Below are 19,991 nucleotides of genomic sequence, written 5' to 3' on the forward strand. Positions count from 1 at the left end.
TTGTAAAAGGTGCCCTCTCTTTACGGAATTCCCGGATCCGCCCCTGCATTCTTAACATGAAGTCCAACTGCCATCTATGATTACTGGTGTAATCCTCGGTATCAATTCTATCCCTCACCATCATAAATTGAATCCAATGTGTGCTATCTGTGCTTCAGTGTTTTCCAGACATTGTGTTTCTCTCGCGTTTTCATCAGCCTGATGAGGATGTAGACGTTGGTGAAGAAGAAGAAGAGGCCAGCCAGCCAGATGAACACAAAGGTGTCCCTACCTTCAAACTCCAGATAGTATGCTGGTAGCAGCCACAGGCCCTGTGTGTGGGAAAGATGGGTAAAGTTTCATTATAAACTTTTTGGTGCCATGCCTCCTTCAATGTTCATAAATTGCCATTGTATACATGGCGTTTCATTGTCATGATTTGGTATTGAAGGAAATACATGCTACCTTGAAAATAAAAACTGCAACAATCATCACTGGCAGACAAATCATTTGAAGATGGAACCCATTAGCACTCCTGAGTTTTCATTAGTGTTTTTGTTTTGTAAGGAGCTAGTTTGAGACTGGTGTCAAAGGTCAAACTGCTCCAGAGTTTCACAATACATTGTTTCCTTGACAGAGACTCACACATTGCTACGTAGTATTGCTTAGGAGTATTCCAATGTATTCCTGATGAGTACAGGTGCAAGGTAAATGAACTCAGCAGTGATTTCGCACAGTCATGGCATCAAGCATTGACATGGCCGGGAAATCATTTTTATACTTAATTCATAAAGAAAGAAATGCCCTTTCCCTTTCATTTCAGAGCACACAGATTCTTCTTCAAGGAACCTGTGTGAACATAATGAGGAAATCACATCAGGTTTAGAATATCAAAATTATTTCCATTCCTCCAAACTTGCAAAATGCTCAGCATAAAAGTTGGCAGTCAAATATTTGATTTTGGCTGATCAACATTTCTTTGTCATGGTGCATGAACAGTGCATTACAACATTTTCACCTGCCAATCACGATCAATGTCAGTATATGATAACTTGTATTAATTCTTCTCATCTCTCAGCATTATGAATCAAGTGGACACCATCCAAGAGTTCTGGAGAGGTCTGTGTACAGAGTACAGGTGCGTTTGAGTAATACTCTGATCATGCTCACCTGAGCAGTAAACCAGGTTGCAATAAGGAAAATTCCCTCTCGGACGGACATCAGAGTGGAGGGCAAGATGAGAGGCAGAAGACTCAAATACCACAGGAAATACTGTGTACAGGAAAAAGAAGAAAAGAAACAAATAACTGTTTTACAGATTATTGATTGAAGCACATTACACAAATTAAACAAAGCCACAAAGATCCATAAAAACTTTGAAAAATACAGGGGAAGGGGAGTATTGTGCAACATTAGAAAGCAAGAAGAATTTGAGTATTCAATATATTTCAATATATTTGATAGCAGTACTTGAATAAGAAAGTGATATACCTATCACTGATTAATGATAAAACACAAATAATGCTGTCCAGCCCCAGCTCCAGCTTCAGCTCAGCCCCTATTTTTGATCAAATCAAATAATTTTTCATCAGATAAAATAAACTTTAAATCTTACAGTTCTTATTACGTGTGTACACGCAACCTCCATCATAAACATTTCCACAAAAGATCTCAGCATGCCAGTTACCTTACAAATTATTCTAAAATTCCAGTTGTGAATATTGCCTCTAAAAGGATATAACAGATACTTGAAAAGGACATACTAAACATCACAGTACTGACTTTAATGATTATAATATTTTGGGACAATTAATTTCAATTGTGAGATTACCTGTGAAGTGCACACTTTGTTGAATGTCACAAACAAAAACGTGTGCGCAAAACAGCAGAATGTGATGTCCTTGTAGTATCGCAGAGAAAATGCAACCAGGAGGATGACCTGAGGGACAAAGGTCAGTAGGCCGAGAGTGAATGATGCTGACCACTCAGACGTCAGGTACAGCATGTAGAAGAATGGTGAGAAGTTATGTCTGACATCCCGCCGGGTCAAATGGTAAAAGTATGCCTCAGATAAGAAGTCATTTCCATACCTGCAAGGAAAAAAAGAAAATGTCTAAAATGTGGCCATAGATAGTGCATGAGAATTGACAGTATATATTGTTGTTTTTTTCTTTTATGTTCCATCCTTCAGTTTATTAAGGACTACCTTCCTAGTCCTAAAAATTGCCTCGTTTTAAATGTCAAAATCACACTAAAACCATGATTACTGTGATATATCTAACATAAAGTTGTCAAAAGTTTTAGTTAAATGGAGCAGACTTCTCAAATTGCAAGCTTAAACTTTACATTTCCCTACGATAGGTTTATGGATATGCATCATTTATGACATCATTGTTACCTGCTGTTCATTTCTGGTCACTATTGGCAACCAGGAAAGTGCTAATACTTAACAGCCTAAAGTCTAATCATAATGACTAATGAAACCAACCAGTAGTACATTGCAGCAGTCAGAGCAGCAAATGTCAGAGTGAATACTGCCACCAGCTCAAGTCTGTCCTTTGTAGGCCACAACAAATTGATGGACTTGTCCAGCAAGTTCTGTTGCTTCCATCGTCTCCACTTTCGACGCCTGTCGGCGGAGTAGACCTCAGAGTCTCCGACGAGGAAATAGAATGGGAGGCAGTACGTGAGAGGGTAGATCTTGAAGTGAACAGAGAGAGCAAGCATGAGGGCGCACAATCTAGTCTGCCGCTTCAGTAGGCATCGCAGGACGAGGAGGACAAGAACGGCCATGACGGATTCTGCATTGCCCCGGCTGGACACCGTGGCAGTCAGTGGGTTGAACAGCCACACGAGGGCTCCCTTCACGGCCGTTCTCTCGCTGTAACCCTGCATGAGGATGATCTCGTATATAAGGAGTCCAGCAGCGATATCAAAGAGACAAAAAAGGAGCTTTCCAAATGGGAATGCCAGCCAGATGTTTGGCGTGAGCATGAATGCCAGGAGAGGTGTGTATCTGTATGTTGCTCGCCGATACGGAGACTCATTCTGTGGGGGGAAAAAAATCAAGACAGAGAGTATTAGGAGAAACACATAATTTGGGGAAATGTAAACACAACATATGAGACAAACATGAGTTGTATAATTAATATGTAGTACCTATGGTACATGAATTAAAGAACAGGATTATTCTATTAGAAAAAGGTACTCCTTCATATTGATTCTTTGCAGGAAATAGTCTATAGTCTATCTCTATCAAAATGAAACTAGCTAAGAGTCAGAGAACTGCAAGAAGAGGAAAGGTGTAACTTTCTGTTTTTTAACAAAGATCCAAGTGGTGTTTATGTCACTTCTACAAATGCCCTCCACCTGCATGTCCTGCATGATCATGTTGTGTAAAGATACATAAAGTTATCACTACCCCCTCCCATTCCACTACGATGACGGGATACATCTCTTCCCCTCAGGCCAGTCAATGACCCCTACCAATACTGACCACCTCATCCAGTAGGACGCGAGTCATCGACCTTCATCATCCCTCGAGTATACATAGTACATCTAGCCCCATCTCATTTACGACCAGACTAAGGCAAACCTAAACATCCTGCCCTTCCCCCATTGATTACTTAGAATTGTTGTTGAATCCAAAACCAAGAATACTACCTCCTTAATAAAACTAGTCCCGCCTTTGTTCCTATAACAACCAAAGCTTTGCCCAATTAAAACCCCTCATTAACATGAAGACTCCACCCCCATTCACCCATTCATAGTGTGTTACAAGTGTAACCAGTAACCAATGTATAATCCTTGTGACTGAATGTATGAGGAGAATCGGATCATGCAGTGAAGAAGACATAGACCTTCTATATAGTTCTGATTCAACATCCACCAAGGGAACATGCCACCTTCGGATTGCTCTCTGATACTATTGTAAAGGCGACTTGCACTTGTAAACTTTTGGAGTCTTGAGTTATAAACTTAAACTCAAGAAATAAATATACTCTGAAAGACAAATCCAGTCTCCAGAGCCTATATTTCTCTGCATCTTCTTATACATATCTGGACTTGGTACCTCTATATCAATCAATGAACATACTGATCCCGAGTAGCTAAACACCGCTACACAACAATCACATGATAAGTATCATCACATATGGGCATGTAAGATTGCCTTTTGATTTCCAGATCCACCATCAAAGAAAATACTATAGACACAGATCAGTAATAGTATATAGTGTCATCCTGCCCTGACCACAAAATTATCACGGAAATGCTTTACATACATCATCGTCTCATTTCATTGTTTGGCATGTTTTGTATATTTTCATCACACTCTATAATCTATTCATTATTAGTAGCCTGACCAGTTGCCGTGCTCCAGCGTCTCCGTGTGCCAGCACAGCTTTTACAGCGACTGGGCTGTGAATATAGTTAATTCATTAGATAAGTACTTCTACTACTAGACCTATGGTACATCAAACTTAGAGACTTTCAGAAGAGTTGAAAGGAAGGTTGCATTTTCTATATTAGATATAATTTATCTATTTCTAATAATAGTAGTCAAAAACACATTAAAATTTTACATATTCTATACTATAGACCCCACCATAATGAGTGATAAGGTCAAGGATGATATCTGTTTATAATAGGATAGGCCCTATGTTTTTAATTTATGACTTTACACTTCAGAATGAGCTCTGTGTGCATGAGGAAACTAACCACCATTGACCACTAACGTTAATAGTGTTAGATTCAGAATTACAGAAAGTAATGAATAAAAAGCCAAATCATTGCAGGACAAGGAGGAGGCAGGCCTGGCTGGAACCTATAGAACAAGAATAATTTATGTCACTTTTCGTGTGCTTACTTGGGTAACATATCTCGCAGCGTCTGTAAAGACATGGTAATCGATGTCTGTGTATTTCACCACCATCATTTGATCCTGGACTTCACCATAAGCCATGAGTAGCAGACGACAGGCAAATGCGGCTATGCAACATGAACGAATGTTGCGGATGAACGTCGAGTTCATGGGAGAAGCCATCGTCATTTCTGTTCCTTGTTGCAATGTTGGGTCCTCGGTTTTCGCGTTACTCGTTCGGTAAGGCAAACGAGTGCTTTATGGTCAGCTCAAAGAAGTAAATCTCAGGGCAGGGAGGAGCTGTGATTGCTGAGCCGTCTGCTATTTGTACAAGTTCCATCGGCCATCAAGGGTGCTTATATGGCAAGCCGGTGGCATTCCGTAGCATGCAGTGCGGTGGTATGGCCACGGTGCAGCTCCCCATCCATATGCACAAGCACATGCCAGATCACAGACGAGAGAGAACAGTTAGTCTTATTTTATACGCTTTACTATTATATACAAACTTTTTTAGTAAATTAAAAGGTATTAAATGGCCTAAATGATAGCAATTACAGAATTACGCATAGTTTTACGTTTCATATATGCTATTTTTTACAATCGAGCGTACTTTTTACAAATGACAAACGGAACATACGTAAATAAATTTCTGAAAACGCTTATGAAGGTTTCTGTGTCTCGCAGAGATTCCAAGATGGCAGCGCCCATGATATTCGCTAAAACTCTTCTCCGTGGATCACGCGTTTGGAGTCGATGTTGTTTACTTCGTAACGGGCAATGTTTGGTTTCGCAATCCAACATTTCAAGAATATGTTCAAGTGCAGCATTGCATAAAAAGCAGAGACACTCGTTTTCCGCCCGTAAATTTGAGAAACTGATGACCAAGAAAAAGTGAGTTGTGAAAGGCGAACGCGACCTACCAAATTATGTAGCCCTAACTTACGTATTTATTTTGATGTTAGTTAAATGTAGGCGTAAAACTCTAGTAACGTTAGACATCTGCAAATTAGTACAATGATCTTGTTAGATAAAATGACCGATAAACTTAATAGATCTAGTAATGTGAGAAATATATAGTTGCAGAACTCTGATCTTGGCTGCTGCTGAGGCAGCAGGCTTAAGAGTTAAATTTACAAAACAACCATGACGACCAGGGGCCGTATTCTGTGAGGTGAGGGCTTTATTAAGTGTCTGATTAGCACTTAAATTAGCGAATCGGTATTCTGAGTGAGAGCTTAATTAAGTAGGGGGTTTGTCAACTACCATGACAACAAGCGTTTTGGCGGGAAAGTCTTACGCGCTTGCGCGTATCAATGCGCGTACACTTTCAGAGGACTTAATCACAGAGTTAATTACAAATCGGTATTCTGAGCGTGTAATTAAGTATGAAAGTTAATGGAAAACTTAATGATACTAAAGAGTGTCATTACATGTGCGATGGTACACAGCAATGTCGTTTGACAGTTGGACGCGACGCCAGTTGTGGAGGATCTATATTCTACTTTCACCAAGTTGGTAACATTTTAAACTCAACTCTTCTTATAAACATGATGTAAATTGTCAACGTCCATCTTGCCGCTATATTGAATACCAATATTTATTGTGACTTTTAGCCTGTCTTACAACTAAAAAACTCTCGCTTCGGCTTTGTCTGTGAAACTGTGGGTGTCATTCATTACAGTCCCATATGGCATATGCTCAGTATTGTGTTGGATGAAATGTCTGATCACGTACTTCATGAAGTCCCACACGTTCAACCTTATGTTGGTACTTCACCAGTCGTGAAGTTAACGTCGGGTTGCGAGGTTTTGTTTCCACGCCGAGGTCTTGCCCATCGATTTTCTGCTGTCATTTACAGCTTGCAACCTATTAACTCTTGATTAACAATTCTCTACATCACGTTGGAAATGAAGTAAATTCTCACTCCATGACTGGATATACGTGACGACAGCATATAATATCATCAAACTCTTGTCACAATGGCTTCTACTAGGACTGTCACGATGCTCAAAGAAATTTTAGCTAGTGCTGACTTCATTGAAGCAATAACTGAAGCTGTTGAAAAACAGCTTGGTGTCATTATCGAGAAACTGAATTTCCAAAGTCAGCGTGCAGACAAACTCGAAGCAGATCTGAAAGCTACTGATAAACAATGTGCAGATCTCCAGTCCCAGCTTGCTGATCAGAATCACCGCCTGACAACCATATGCGAACGGCTTGAATCTACTGTCCTGGAACTTGAAGTTGAGTGCAGATCTCGAGCCAAAAGAATTGAATCGCTAGAGAAACAACTTGACTCAAACAACAATACAGCTCAACGTCTCAGCAATCAAGTCAATCAGCTGGAGCAGTACTCACGACGGAATTGTGTTAGAATTTTTGGTATACCCGAAATGCCTAATGAAAACACCGATCAACTCGTTTGTGATACCGCGAAAAGAATCGGAGTTACTCTCAGCCCAAACGACATAGATCGCAGTCATCGAGTAGGTAAGCGTTCATCTGACAAGAAAAAAAGCCGGGGAATCATTGTAAAACTCTGCTCCTATCGAACACGTCAGTTACTCATCAAAAATCGTCGACAACTGAAAGGATGCAATGTATCCATACATGAGGATTTAACTGCAGCTAACCTCAAATTACTCCAAGAAGCGAAAAGACATGTGAAAGTCACATCAGCGTGGACGTCAGATGGTCAGGTCTTTGTTCTCGTCCCATCACGTAATGGGACATCCAGCGTGAAACACCTCATCAAGTGCAATTCTGACCTGCATAATATTTAATCTTTTTATCGCATGGATGTATACATTGTAGATTTATATGTGGATCAATGTGTGCATAACAGTGAAGTAGTTCCATGCTGACATTGAGTTATAATATAGCGGCACATTCTCATTTTTCAGGTTTTATTGTGTAAATTTTAGGTATATCCTTTGATGTTCATGTACTATACTCAGTTCTATGTCTTCCTGTTTTTTGTATTAGTATGTCAAGTAATGTTTGTAGTTCGTGTAATAGACAAATAATATCAGGTACTCAAGGAACAATTATATTTGGTGGTAGATGGGTTCATACAAATTGTGTCAATTTTAACGGTCCTTCAGATGGAGATTTTCAAAGCTGTTCTTTACCAGAGTCAGCATATATAACAGCTAAAGATGTTAAGTCACTTAGTTATGGCAGTTCTTTATTTTCTTACATACATTTCAATGTGCGTAGTTTAAAAAAGAACTTTGAGAGTATGCAAGCATGTTTACAATTGACTGAAACTCAGTTTTGTGTTATAGGGATTACTGAATCCTGGCTGTTTGACCATGAATCACTTGCATCTATTTATAACATTAGTGGTTATACTTTTATTGGAAGAGGTAGAGACACACGTCATGGTGGAGGTGTTGGTATTTATGTAAATGAAGTCTTTAAATATAAGACTAGAAATGATTTATGTGTTTTCACTGATGCTCTTGAGTCTATTTTCATAGAATTGTATTTCCAACATAAACATGTCATTATTGGTGTTATTTACAGACCCCCTGGTAGTCATTCTCTTTTAAATTTCACAAGTCTGTTGGAACCAGTACTTTTTAAAATTGCAAATGAGAAGAAAGAGTGTTACCTCATGGGTGATTATAATATAGATTTACTCTCTTTAGATTCAAATATGGATACCTCCAGTGTACTTCAACTCTTTAATGCATACAGTTATACTCCTCTCATTTCAAAAGCAACCCGTGTAACTAGTCAGTCATCAACTTTAATAGATAATATATTTGTCAATGATATTGATGTTGTACATGCCTCTGGGGTAATCACCCATGATGTAAGCGACCATATGCCTATATTTGGATTGACTTCTTTGATAATGCCGGAAAGAATGCATGTTAATAAAAATATACGGATAATTAATGATGAAAATATTTATTCTTTTTGTATGGAATTACAACAGGTAGATTGGAGTGATATTTTGAACTCTGATTCCTGTGATGCAAATGGTTTATATGATACATTTTTTGAAAAATTTGTAAAAATATACAATTTTCATTTTCCTTGTAAAAATATTAAATTTTTAAAGAAAAGGAATGATCGACCATGGTTTAATAAAGATTTGAAAAGATTATGTGCAAAAAAGAATTGTCTCTTTAGAAAATTTGTCAAAAACCCTACCCCATATCGTGAAAAAGTATATAAGGAATGTCGTAATAATGTTAATAATGTATTACGGAAGGCAAAAAGAAGTTATTACGAAACTAAATTTTCTTCTGTGAAAGAAAATTTGAAGGGTACTTGGAAAGTGATTAATGATATATTGAAGAGGAATATTAAGGATGATAAAATAAGTTCATTTGAAGTAAATGGAAATATAATTGATGATTCTTGTCAAATAGCTGAAAATTTTAATGAATACTTTGTTTCAATTGGACAAAATTTAGCAAACAATATGCCTCATGTTAATCATAATCCAAGTGAATTTTTACACGGAGACTTTGTAAGTTCCATGTTTTTTAGTGCTGTAACACCTGCCGAAATTATCACTATTACTTTAAATTTAAAAGATGGTAAAAGTCCTGGATTTGATGAAGTCGATGCTAAAGTTTTGAAACATTGTATTCATTATATTGCACCCCCCTTGTGTCACATTTTTAATATTTCACTTCAGTATGGTGTTTTTCCTGAAAAATTAAAAATCGCTAAAGTACTCCCTATATATAAAAATGGAGATAAGTCTCAATGTTCAAATTATAGGCCAATATCAGTTCTTCCTGCATTTTCAAAGATATTTGAGAGATTGGTATATAATAGAATGATGTCTTTTATTGAAAGAAATGATATTCTTTATGATAAACAGTTTGGTTTTCGTTCTGGATATTCAACTTATATGGCTATATTTGAGTTTATAAATAAAATTAGTAATACTTTTGAAAATGGCGATATCGCACTTGGCATTTTTTTAGATTTATCAAAAGCTTTCGATAGCTTAGACCATACTATTCTCCTTCAAAAACTTCACTTTTATGGATTCAGAGGTTCAGTTTTGAGATGGTTTCATAGTTACTTAAGGAATAGGAAACAATTTGTTTATATCAATAACTCATATTCTTCAATGCTTGATATTTCTATTGGTGTTCCCCAAGGCTCTATCTTGGGACCCCTTTTATTTTTGTTATACATTAATGATGTGCAATATGCTAGTCAACAAATATGTCCTATAGTATTTGCTGATGACACAAATCTGTTTTTGTCGGGAAAAAATATGAATGATATATCACATACATTGACTTCTGAACTTCCTAAGGTTAGTTTGTGGTTTATTACCAATAGATTATTGATTGATATCAAGAAAACAAATTATATTATTTTCACAAAACAAAAAAGAAAAATTGATTCTAATGTGCTTAGAATATATATAAATGATATGCAAATACATCAGGTGCAACAGACAAAGTTTTTAGGAGTGGTCATTGATAACACTTTGTCTTGGTCTGCTCATGTAAATTACATTGTTTGTCGAGTTTCTCAAATTATAGGTGTTTTCAGTAAACTGAAACATTTTGTTTCTTTAAGAATTCTTACAAATCTTTATAATACTATGATATTACCATATTTTACATACTGTAACTTGATATGGGGCACCTGTGCCAATTTTTTTTCAGATAAATTAGTGGTTTTACAGAAAAGAGTCATTCGTATTATTACTTACTCCCATCCAAGAACTCCAAGTGCACCTTTATTTCAAAAGCTTAACATACTCACGCTTGAACAACTTTATAAATTGCAAACTGGATCTTTTATGTATATGTTCTATCATGATCTTTTACCACCTGTATTTAATCAAATCTTTTTGTATAATGCATCATTTCATAATTATGATACTAGATTCTCTCAAAATATTCATTTACCGTTATTGAAATGTGCTGTCTCTCGTAAAACTATAAAATACACTGGACCCAAATTGTGGAATGAAATGCCTTTAGAAATACGACAATCACCTACCTTAAAGTCTTTTAAACGTAGATATAGGGATTATTTATTAAAAGCCTGATAAACGTATAGAATGAATAATTCAAGTGGTAGGTTTGGCAGTGTGTGTGGGATGCTCGTTCTTTGATGATGATGTTTTATGCAATATATATATATGTAGTTTTACTTTATATTATTGGAAATAAATGTTTCAATCTCATTCTGATGAGCTCCCCATCACTGCTAGCCATCCACTTGAAATTATTACACTCTACATTGTCTTTTTGAATTTTGTACTTGTTTATTGTTATTTGTATATTGTGATAACTGATAACTTTGTTTGATTGGGAGAGCTACCTCGAAAGGCCAATGGCCTATGTAGCCTCCTCCACACTCATTACTTTGTTATTTTTATGTTTTTTTTTTATGTAATAATGTGCATTTTTTATACATTTTATATTTCCTATGTGTCTCATGTTTGTCATTTGTCAACATGTGATTCTTTTATTGAGATGTGGAAATAAAATGAACTGAACTGAACTGAACTGAATTCCGATATCACGCATTACAGAGCCTTTTCTCGGCCACAACGATGCTTACCGTCTTCGGTAACTGAGGAGCGGGTGAGTCTTGTTGTCATAGTATCCGTAGAATTCAGAGAAAAAAAGAAATATAGGCGATCTTCGGGGAATTTTGTCATTTTATGTGAGCTCTTCACGTGCGTAGGTGAAGGGTTGTAATCAAAGACCGGAGGGTCTGCACGGAGCTCTTGTGTTGTAATTACAGGGGGTGTGTGGAGGAGCGCGCATTGAGGGCATATTTGTGCGCGTGATCATCATTTTGGCTTCTAACAACGCGTCTGATTGGATGGAATAACAATTAGATGGGAGGGACCCAAGATAATCATAGAGGAGTGTAAGGGGACTTAATCATACCTTAATTACGTCCTCAGAATACCGATTCTGCCCATGATTAAGGGTCTATTAACTTCTCGACTTGATTACAAAGTTAATCACATACTTAATTACGACCTCAGAATACCACCCCAGGGCCCGGGCAGCTTGCAGTGAAGTAAAAATAAACTTTATAGATTTCTAGCTGACAATCGATTCAAATCATTAATGCAAAAATATATATTCATCATCATGCTACGGACTTTGACACAGTAAAGTAGTAGTAGATTTAGAATAAATAACCCTGTATTCGGCAGGGTGCATATTTCTGGCAGGGGCACTTTCATTCATCAAAAGTAAAACAGCTAATGAACATCTTGACCGACAAGTATGTCTAATTCCGCGAAAAACTTCTCATTTATAATAATGACATTTGCTGGGTCAGTTTTTCGCTTCTTTAGACAGACACCATGGCATTGATACATACGCTATTGCAACGGTTTCAACCGTTCTGGTTGAACGCAACTTTGACCCAGTTCCCCCCGCATAAAAATGGTTATTTTTCCAGCTAAATCCATACTGTTTGATTGAATTAAGGTTTCTTGATAAAGTGGCCGTACCAATTTACTCTCATCTGGAAACTTTAAATGAAAATACCATTTTACTACTGAGAGTACAGTACTAAATATTATACGAATAATTTATGAGTTGTGAGTGCATAGGGCACGAATACCGCACGAGGCGCGAGATAAGCCACTGGTCTATTCAACAAGGCGCGTAGCGCCGCGTTGAATAGACCAGTGGCGAATCTCGCGCCGAGTGCGGTATTACGTGCCCCAATGCACGAACAAAATCATAAATTATTCGTTTTATACAACACCTTGTCCACAATCACAGTACTAAATTAGTGACCGCCAACTCAGGAAGGCCCAAAAATAAATGTAACAATTAGGCCGAGAATTGTAAACCACCCTGTGTACTGCTTTCAAACACTCGTCATGATTCGACCACAACAGTCACAGTAATCACAAACTCCGCAGGGTCTATACCCATTCTACGCTAACGTTAGATCGACTTAGGCCTGACTGTTAGGCCGATCTGAGATGTCGGTAGGTCTAGACTTTGTCTATTTCCGAAAAGGATAGTTGTATAAAAACACAGAAAAATAATCAAATTACGGTTTCTCAACTTGAAATGAAGTCTTGATTTTGGGATCACTGTGGTCCACGTAGCAGATCAGAGTCAAAGTCCATCACAGCAATAGGTATAAGGCAAGCAGCTGCGCGTACTCCGCGGCGCCTGGTCTGTGAGACTTACCGGCAGCGCAGCGCAGCCGGCCAGCACGTACAATGTAGATTGCTGGCGCTTTGCTGCTGTGAGCCACAGAACTCTGTGAGCGGCCGGCCATGCATTAGTAGCCCCCCGCGAAGCCGTGCTATGACCTTCGAGCCGTGCAATAGGCCCATGCCAGGGGCCTATTGTATGGCTGTCACTCTCAATGAGTTTGATAGGTATTTTCTATTGAATGTCATGTGACATGTTCTTGGCCAATCACAATTCGACATCATTCTGAGGTGTTGTATAAACTGTAATATTGTATTGTCATTATCAATCCTTTCAGTTCAGTTATTGCATAATGTTGTATGTGTATACTAAACTAAATAAGCTAAGCAAGCTAAATCCATACTGTTTGATCGAATTAAGGTTTTTTGATAAAGTAGCTGTACCAATTTATTCTCATCTGGAAACCTTAAATGAAAATACCATTTTGCTACTTTATGTGCAATAACATTATATTGTCACTATCAAATTAATCATTTCAGTTCAGTTATTGCATAATGTTGTATACCTCTGGTGAATCTTTCTACTAGAATTAAACGTCCAAATATGACTTGATAAAGGAATAAATAAAAAGATACCCAGTACTTTCATTCCAAGCTAGCAGAGATCAATCATTTGTACTGTTCTGTGAGCTAGACCAAAATCTCCCTCAAATTTTGAGATCACAAAGACTATACAATGTATTTACATAAGATATGTTGCAAGATGGACAATAATCCTAGAATCCTTGTTGGGTATTGACAACAGGTCTATGTATATTGGTCATTTCATGAAATGAAAACATTACCTGTCTAGGTACAATTTGTATACCTGTAGCAGCTGCTCACCAGATTTACATTTTACAATCTCAAACAAATAATAGCACAACTCATAGTGCCATGCGAGCATATACAACAACTATAGATTTGAATAACTGTGGAGGTTTAATATTAAAACTTTCTTCTAGCTTATGTATTTGTGCATGTGTACCAATGGGTTTGTATGTTTGTTTCATGCCTACAGGAAGAAATTCTACTTTGACCCCATGAATACAGGACAACTGGGCAAGATAGTGAGTATTAATTTCCTGCATCGTGAACTGGGCCAACTGTTAGGAAGTATGTTTGTTGGGGCCTCATTGGACAGAGTAGAAGTACATGTATGTTGGCTGGGTTTCATTGCACAGAGTAGAAGTATGTTTAAGAAGTATGTTTGCTGGGTTTCATTGGCTGTTAAAAATGTCATATTTCCCACACATACATCATGAAAAGTAAATTGTATCTAGTGAAGACAAACTCATTTATCACTGAAATATGTGGGAGCCTAGTGGCAGTTGGTAGTCCAATTATTCAGAAGCCGGTGGTAATGTAATAATGAAAAATATAAAATTTGTATTACAGTCATGCTAATAAAGAAATAGGTGAAGTACTTGACATTTGACAGATGTATTGCCACCCTGTTTCAATCATGTCAACCTACTCTTGTATGGTATTGTTTCCTTATTTCCCATGTACCGTTAACCTATCTTTACAAATCAGATACAACCTTCCAATAACACACACACACACACACACACACACACACACACACACACACACACACACACACAACTTATTACACCTGCAAACATAGGCCATATGTCAAACCATCCACTACTGTATCCTGTTATTGTCTGTTTGGCAGTCTTCCAACACCCAGCTGTCCAAGAGAAATAATGGGAGACTGCAGCAGCAAGACAGCATCAGGCTGAGAGTGTACAACACCATCCTCTACCAGCACATTGTGGATCTGGTCAACACGGACTACATCTGCAAAGAATTGGAAGAGCTTCAAGTTCCCATTCTCTCTGTGAGTTAGCTCTTGAATCTACTGTCCTACTCAAAACATTATGTCCTTATATGTTGAACAATGCATATCTTCTTGGAATTCTCAGGTTTCCCCCTGCCCTTGTCTTTCTGTTTGACAGAATGTGAATGCATAATGGAAGATTTTCAATTCTTAAAGGCATAATTTACCATTTGCAGATGAAACAAAAACCCAGCATTAGTGCTTTAAAATAGTTCTATACTGTGAGTTAGGGATAGAAACAACCACGATGTTAAGTGTTGTTAAATACACAAAATGTGAACAATAGTTATAAAAAAATGTTTCCAGACTAAACCATCTACAGATACGGTTTATTGAGAAAAACACTGATATCCCCTCATATTTTAGGCTTTATTGCAAACATTTTATATGGTAGGATGTTTTGTGATACAACAGACCTACAAATATGCATCAAATGTGATATCTTGAACATTTTCCAAATCAGTGCTCCCAAAGATAAACAGGACCTTTAAGAAATTGGAAACTGTGAATGTAAATGTGTATCTTTATTATTGTAGAGCCAAGTCTGCTCAGTTTAAATGATGGGCAGGATTGAGGAAAGATCATGCTCCAGATACAAGGGAACCTTGTTATAACGAGGACCTAAAAACCAAAGGCAGTTACCTTGATATACGTATCAGATTTCTCACTATATCAGGGTACAATAACAAGAAATATAAAGAGCTGGGACCTTTATTTTTCTTATGTTTCTTTATGATGGCTTCAGTGTGTCTTACTGTGAATGTAAAGGCGGTGTTTTCTTACATGGTAAATGTCAATATCAGTTCATAACAAAACCATATCACTGTATACATTTGTTTTGTCTTTGTTTTTAAATGGCATGAAGGCTGCTGTTTTTAAATTGTAAATGTGTAGTGAAATCAAATGAATGAAAATATATTTAATGAATGTTTAAAGGGATCGTATATTTTTGGTTGAGACCTAATTTCATGTTTCTAACTTTTTTTTTGGTGTGATAATGAGAAACCTCTTATGAAATATGAAAGGGCATGTAAATCTATGAGGAATTCAACGTTTATTTGATGAAAATTGGTTTTGAAATGGCTGAGACATCCAAAAAAGAGCGATTCTAATAAAGTGTGGGACCCACACTTTATTACGATCGCTTTGTTATTTTTCTTTGTTTTTGGATGTTTCAGTCATTCCAAATCCGATTTGTATCAAATAAACTTTGAATTCCTCTTAAAATGGTATGCTGTGTACTTTATCATAAGTGCTTTCTTGGTATCTTGCAAAAAGTTCAAAGCCCAATTCTCATCTCCACCAATACTGTACCATCCCTTTAATATACATTGAAAGTAACAAGCATGTGGTAGAGAAAGCTGTGTGTAGGCACCATCACTATTTGATGGACTTCTAGACCACATTGTACGTGCAGTGAAGTGAAATGAATGAATGAAAGAATGAAATACTTTCAGCGAATGTTCCAATCACTTGCACTGAACTGAAGCATAATGATAAGAACAATCTTTATTGCACTATCCCTGTTAGACTGACAAACAACACATTAAATTATCGAAGCATGTGAAAGACATCCACTCAATATCTCATTTGGTAGGTGCGGATGGCTGGAGACATGAGTGTGGCCAGAGTTTACTGGCAGGCATCCGGGAATGCAGAGAGCGATGACAAAGTACAGCAGATGTTGGACAGATATGTGGGACAAATCAGGCAAGTCAGCGCGCACTCTCACACTCGTGCATTTGACCGGTATACCAACAATTCAAATTTATGGGCGTTTCTTCTGTCTTGGGGTCCATTTCATGAAAGTCTTATGCAAGACTTATCATTCATAAGACATGCTTATGAGAGACTTTATGAAATGGATTTTACTTTGAAAGTCTGTCATAGATACATGTATATGAGCGACTTTGGCCATTCTGAGATTTATGTTAAGACTTTTATGTGATGACTTCATGAAACGGACCCCGAGGTAGTAACGAGCTGTTCTATTATCCTGTATCTTGAAAACACTTTGTAATACTTGGAATCTACTTTGCATACGTAAGTTGTTGCTACATCAGGCAAACCTTGGGCAGTCTGTCAAATTGTCAAGAAGAACCATTTTTAGAAAGGCATGCATAAAATTTGAACATGTTATGAAACTGGTCTATTCTCCCAATAGCAGGTATACACTGTAAATGCTGCCTCAATAAGGTTATTGACATCAATGAAGAGCAATCTGAAGACTTACTGTAAAACATGATATATTAGCGGCATGAAATTTTCAGAAATTGGAGCCCATGGTTTTTTTTTGAGAAATGAAATTCTCACAAAGTGCCATAGGCATTCCATGCATATCACATAGGCAAGAACTTTACAGTACCCAGTCCTATATAGTAGGAAAAGAAATCCATTGTTGTTTTTTCTGTATTCATTGTAGTAAATGTCATCTTGATGAAGAGGCTTGTACAGTTTAGGAGATCAAATAAAGTTGAAGGTCCAGTTTAACCTTTGGGAGCAGTGATTCCAAAAATATTCAAAATATCACATTTGATGCATATGTGTAGGTCTTTTGTATCACAAAACACCCATATAACATTTTCACAATAAAACCTAAAATATAAGGATATATCAAGGTTTTCCTCAATAAACCGTAACTGTAGACGGTTTAGTCTGGAACCCTTTTTATTCTGACTATTGTTCACATTTTGTGTATTTAACAACACTTAACATCAATTATACGGATTCCAATTTTTACAGTGGTTGTTTCTATCCCTCACTCACATTTTGAACTATTTTAAAGCACTCATGCTGGGTTTTTGTTTCATCTGCGAATGGTAAATTATGCCTTTAAACTATTTATTTGCATTTATGGATAAACACTGGCTGTTCCATCCAGCATCATTGCTGCTATATGAATCAAGTTTTTCTGCAGAATGAATGTAACAGTGATATGACTGTTTCTGCGAGGATTGCTGCACATTTGAAAAAGTCACCCTGAGAAATAACACAGAATGGTATTTCATTAGTGAAAGAAAACAAATCCTTTTACTTTTTACTCAGTATTATGCTTCTGATTTTTTTTCTTTTTCTGTACCATAGACATGCTCTCATTTCACTTCGAGTATTCGGGAATGTTCCACGTGTGTGCTTCCTCCAAGACAAGGCAGCTGCCAGCATCGCAGAGATCGACCGCCTCCTGGCAACCGCAGACCTTGGACCAGGTGACGATGAGAACACATCAAATGACACCGAACCCCCGATTTCGATGTGGAATGATCCACACGGTGAATCAGCAGCACAAGGTGAGCTCGGAATAGACCATTTTGAAAGGGGTGGTCAGAGCAAGCCTACGCGCGAGGAGTCCCAGATTGCATACAGGGGACCGAATTACTTCGCAGTGGACCATGCAGATGCACTGGCTCAGATATCGAGAGGGAGAAAGAGAGATGAGAAAATGCATGTGCCAGAGGGCTTCTCTCCGATAACGACGGACTCCGTGGAACAATTCAAGAAGTTCCAGAAGAGGAAGAAGGCGAGGAGGAGGGGTGAGGAGGACCAGTCTGTGTACAGGGGGGAGCTGGATGAGAGGGGATGGAGCGACAGTGAAGAACTCTTAGCACATGAAGATGGTGATGAGAATCCTGGCGATGCCATCGGTGAGATTGATTTTGACGAGGACAGAGCGGGGTATCATCAGCTTGACGGCGACAGTGAAACATCGCGCAGATGAGTTTTTACACGCTGAGATGGCTTGAGCGCATTGAAAGGACTGTAATACTTTATCAGTATTTGGTACATCTACAACATGAACAGATAGTTCAACAGTAATTGTTTCTTTTCAGTAATTTATTTTATTTACCAAATGGTTATACAATGTATTTACAACATGAATTGACTGTTTATTGCATTTCAGTGCCGTCAAGTACTTCAGTACATAAAGGAACTTCTGACTAAACATGTCATTATCACGTTTACTCAAGTCTATGTAACTTAAGATTGCTTCATGTATATTATGGTAAGCTGATGCTCTGTAGGTGTAACTGTGATAAACAAAGATAAAAATCACTTCACAAAATAACTTTCCCATAGATAATATTCCAACCTCATTAGCCTGAAAGGGGAAAAAAATGTGGTTGAAATGGCACGCTATTTCATGCATTTTTTAATTTATTCATTATGTTTCAAAGCATGTGTATTGCATGTTATAATGCACAAGATATGCTGTAAAGCAAGATATTTTCGCGGCATGCAATTTTTGTGAATTGGAGCCCACGGCCTTTTTCAGCGACATAACATTTTCACGAATGGTCACTGGCACTCAATGCATACAGTGCACTTCTGTTATAACGAACATGGTTATACCGAAATCAGGTGCCAAATTCACCATCTATACAGCTTTACATACATTATTGTTCAGTTATAATGAACAAAAGAAAATTGAAATTTGCAAAATGAAAATGCATGTGAACATTCCTTGTTTTACAGTACACCTTGACTGATAACAGCCCCCCACCTCCTTTAGCAAACTGATAAATGTATGCTATCATGACTATATTACAAAGAGTATGATTAGCATATACCATTGGACTACTTTGTGAGCAAGAATTTAGAGGTGCAATGAATTGACTTTTTTTTCTTTCTTTTTTTTGCTGGCAACATTTGGTATACAGAGAAATCAGTAAGCACCAGATACCTTATTCACTCACATCAGAAATCAAATAAACACACCCTCGTTCATAAAGAAAAAATGCTATGAATGTGTATGAATCAAATTTCTTAATTATTCCCAAATGTCAGTTCCATGTACATTGGAGTCATGTCAGCCTGTTGCCTGTTACTGTATTTTCAATTTATTTGAACATTCATTGAAAACATTCAGAATATGGCAACACCCCTACTGATGTAATACATTGCATATCCATTTTCTGTAATCAAAGTGTTAAATGGCTTGACTGCCATTGAATAATAATAATGATTGATCTTGTCATTAAGCACACATACACTCATATTTATCCACAGTCAGTTTATGAGTACAATGTATACTGTGTACATCATGGGACAAAAATGTAACCATGGACATACAGGTACATACGCACACAACTGCTAACGAAAGTTGAACCCGGAGACAGAATTCAGATTTCTCATCC

At 37.4% G+C, this 19,991-nt stretch overlaps 2 protein-coding genes across 2 annotated transcripts; one reads left to right on the top strand and one right to left on the bottom strand.

Annotated features, from left to right (window-relative positions):
* Nucleotides 1-143: 143 nt before the first annotated feature.
* LOC140233469 (GPI mannosyltransferase 1-like) lies at nucleotides 144-5,029 on the bottom strand. Its single transcript, XM_072313588.1, has 5 exons — nucleotides 4,847-5,029; nucleotides 2,468-3,027; nucleotides 1,811-2,069; nucleotides 1,150-1,251; nucleotides 144-311 (listed from the first exon to the last, which is right to left on the bottom strand). The coding sequence occupies exons 1-5, from the start codon at nucleotides 5,027-5,029 to the stop codon at nucleotides 144-146; spliced, it is 1,272 nt and encodes a 423-aa protein (XP_072169689.1).
* A 504-nt stretch (nucleotides 5,030-5,533) lies between these two features.
* On the top strand, nucleotides 5,534-18,715 carry LOC140232605 (putative ribosome-binding factor A, mitochondrial). The gene is made up of 5 exons (XM_072312703.1): nucleotides 5,534-5,731; nucleotides 14,035-14,083; nucleotides 14,695-14,859; nucleotides 16,457-16,569; nucleotides 17,944-18,715. Exons 1-5 carry the CDS (start codon nucleotides 5,535-5,537, stop codon nucleotides 18,572-18,574), a joined length of 1,155 nt encoding a protein of 384 aa, XP_072168804.1. The 5' UTR covers nucleotide 5,534; the 3' UTR covers nucleotides 18,575-18,715.
* The last annotated feature ends 1,276 nt before the right edge of the window (nucleotides 18,716-19,991 follow it).

The sequence above is a fragment of the Diadema setosum genome, chromosome 9 (genome assembly GCF_964275005.1).
Source record: "Diadema setosum chromosome 9, eeDiaSeto1, whole genome shotgun sequence".
Taxonomy (NCBI): domain Eukaryota; kingdom Metazoa; phylum Echinodermata; class Echinoidea; order Diadematoida; family Diadematidae; genus Diadema; species Diadema setosum.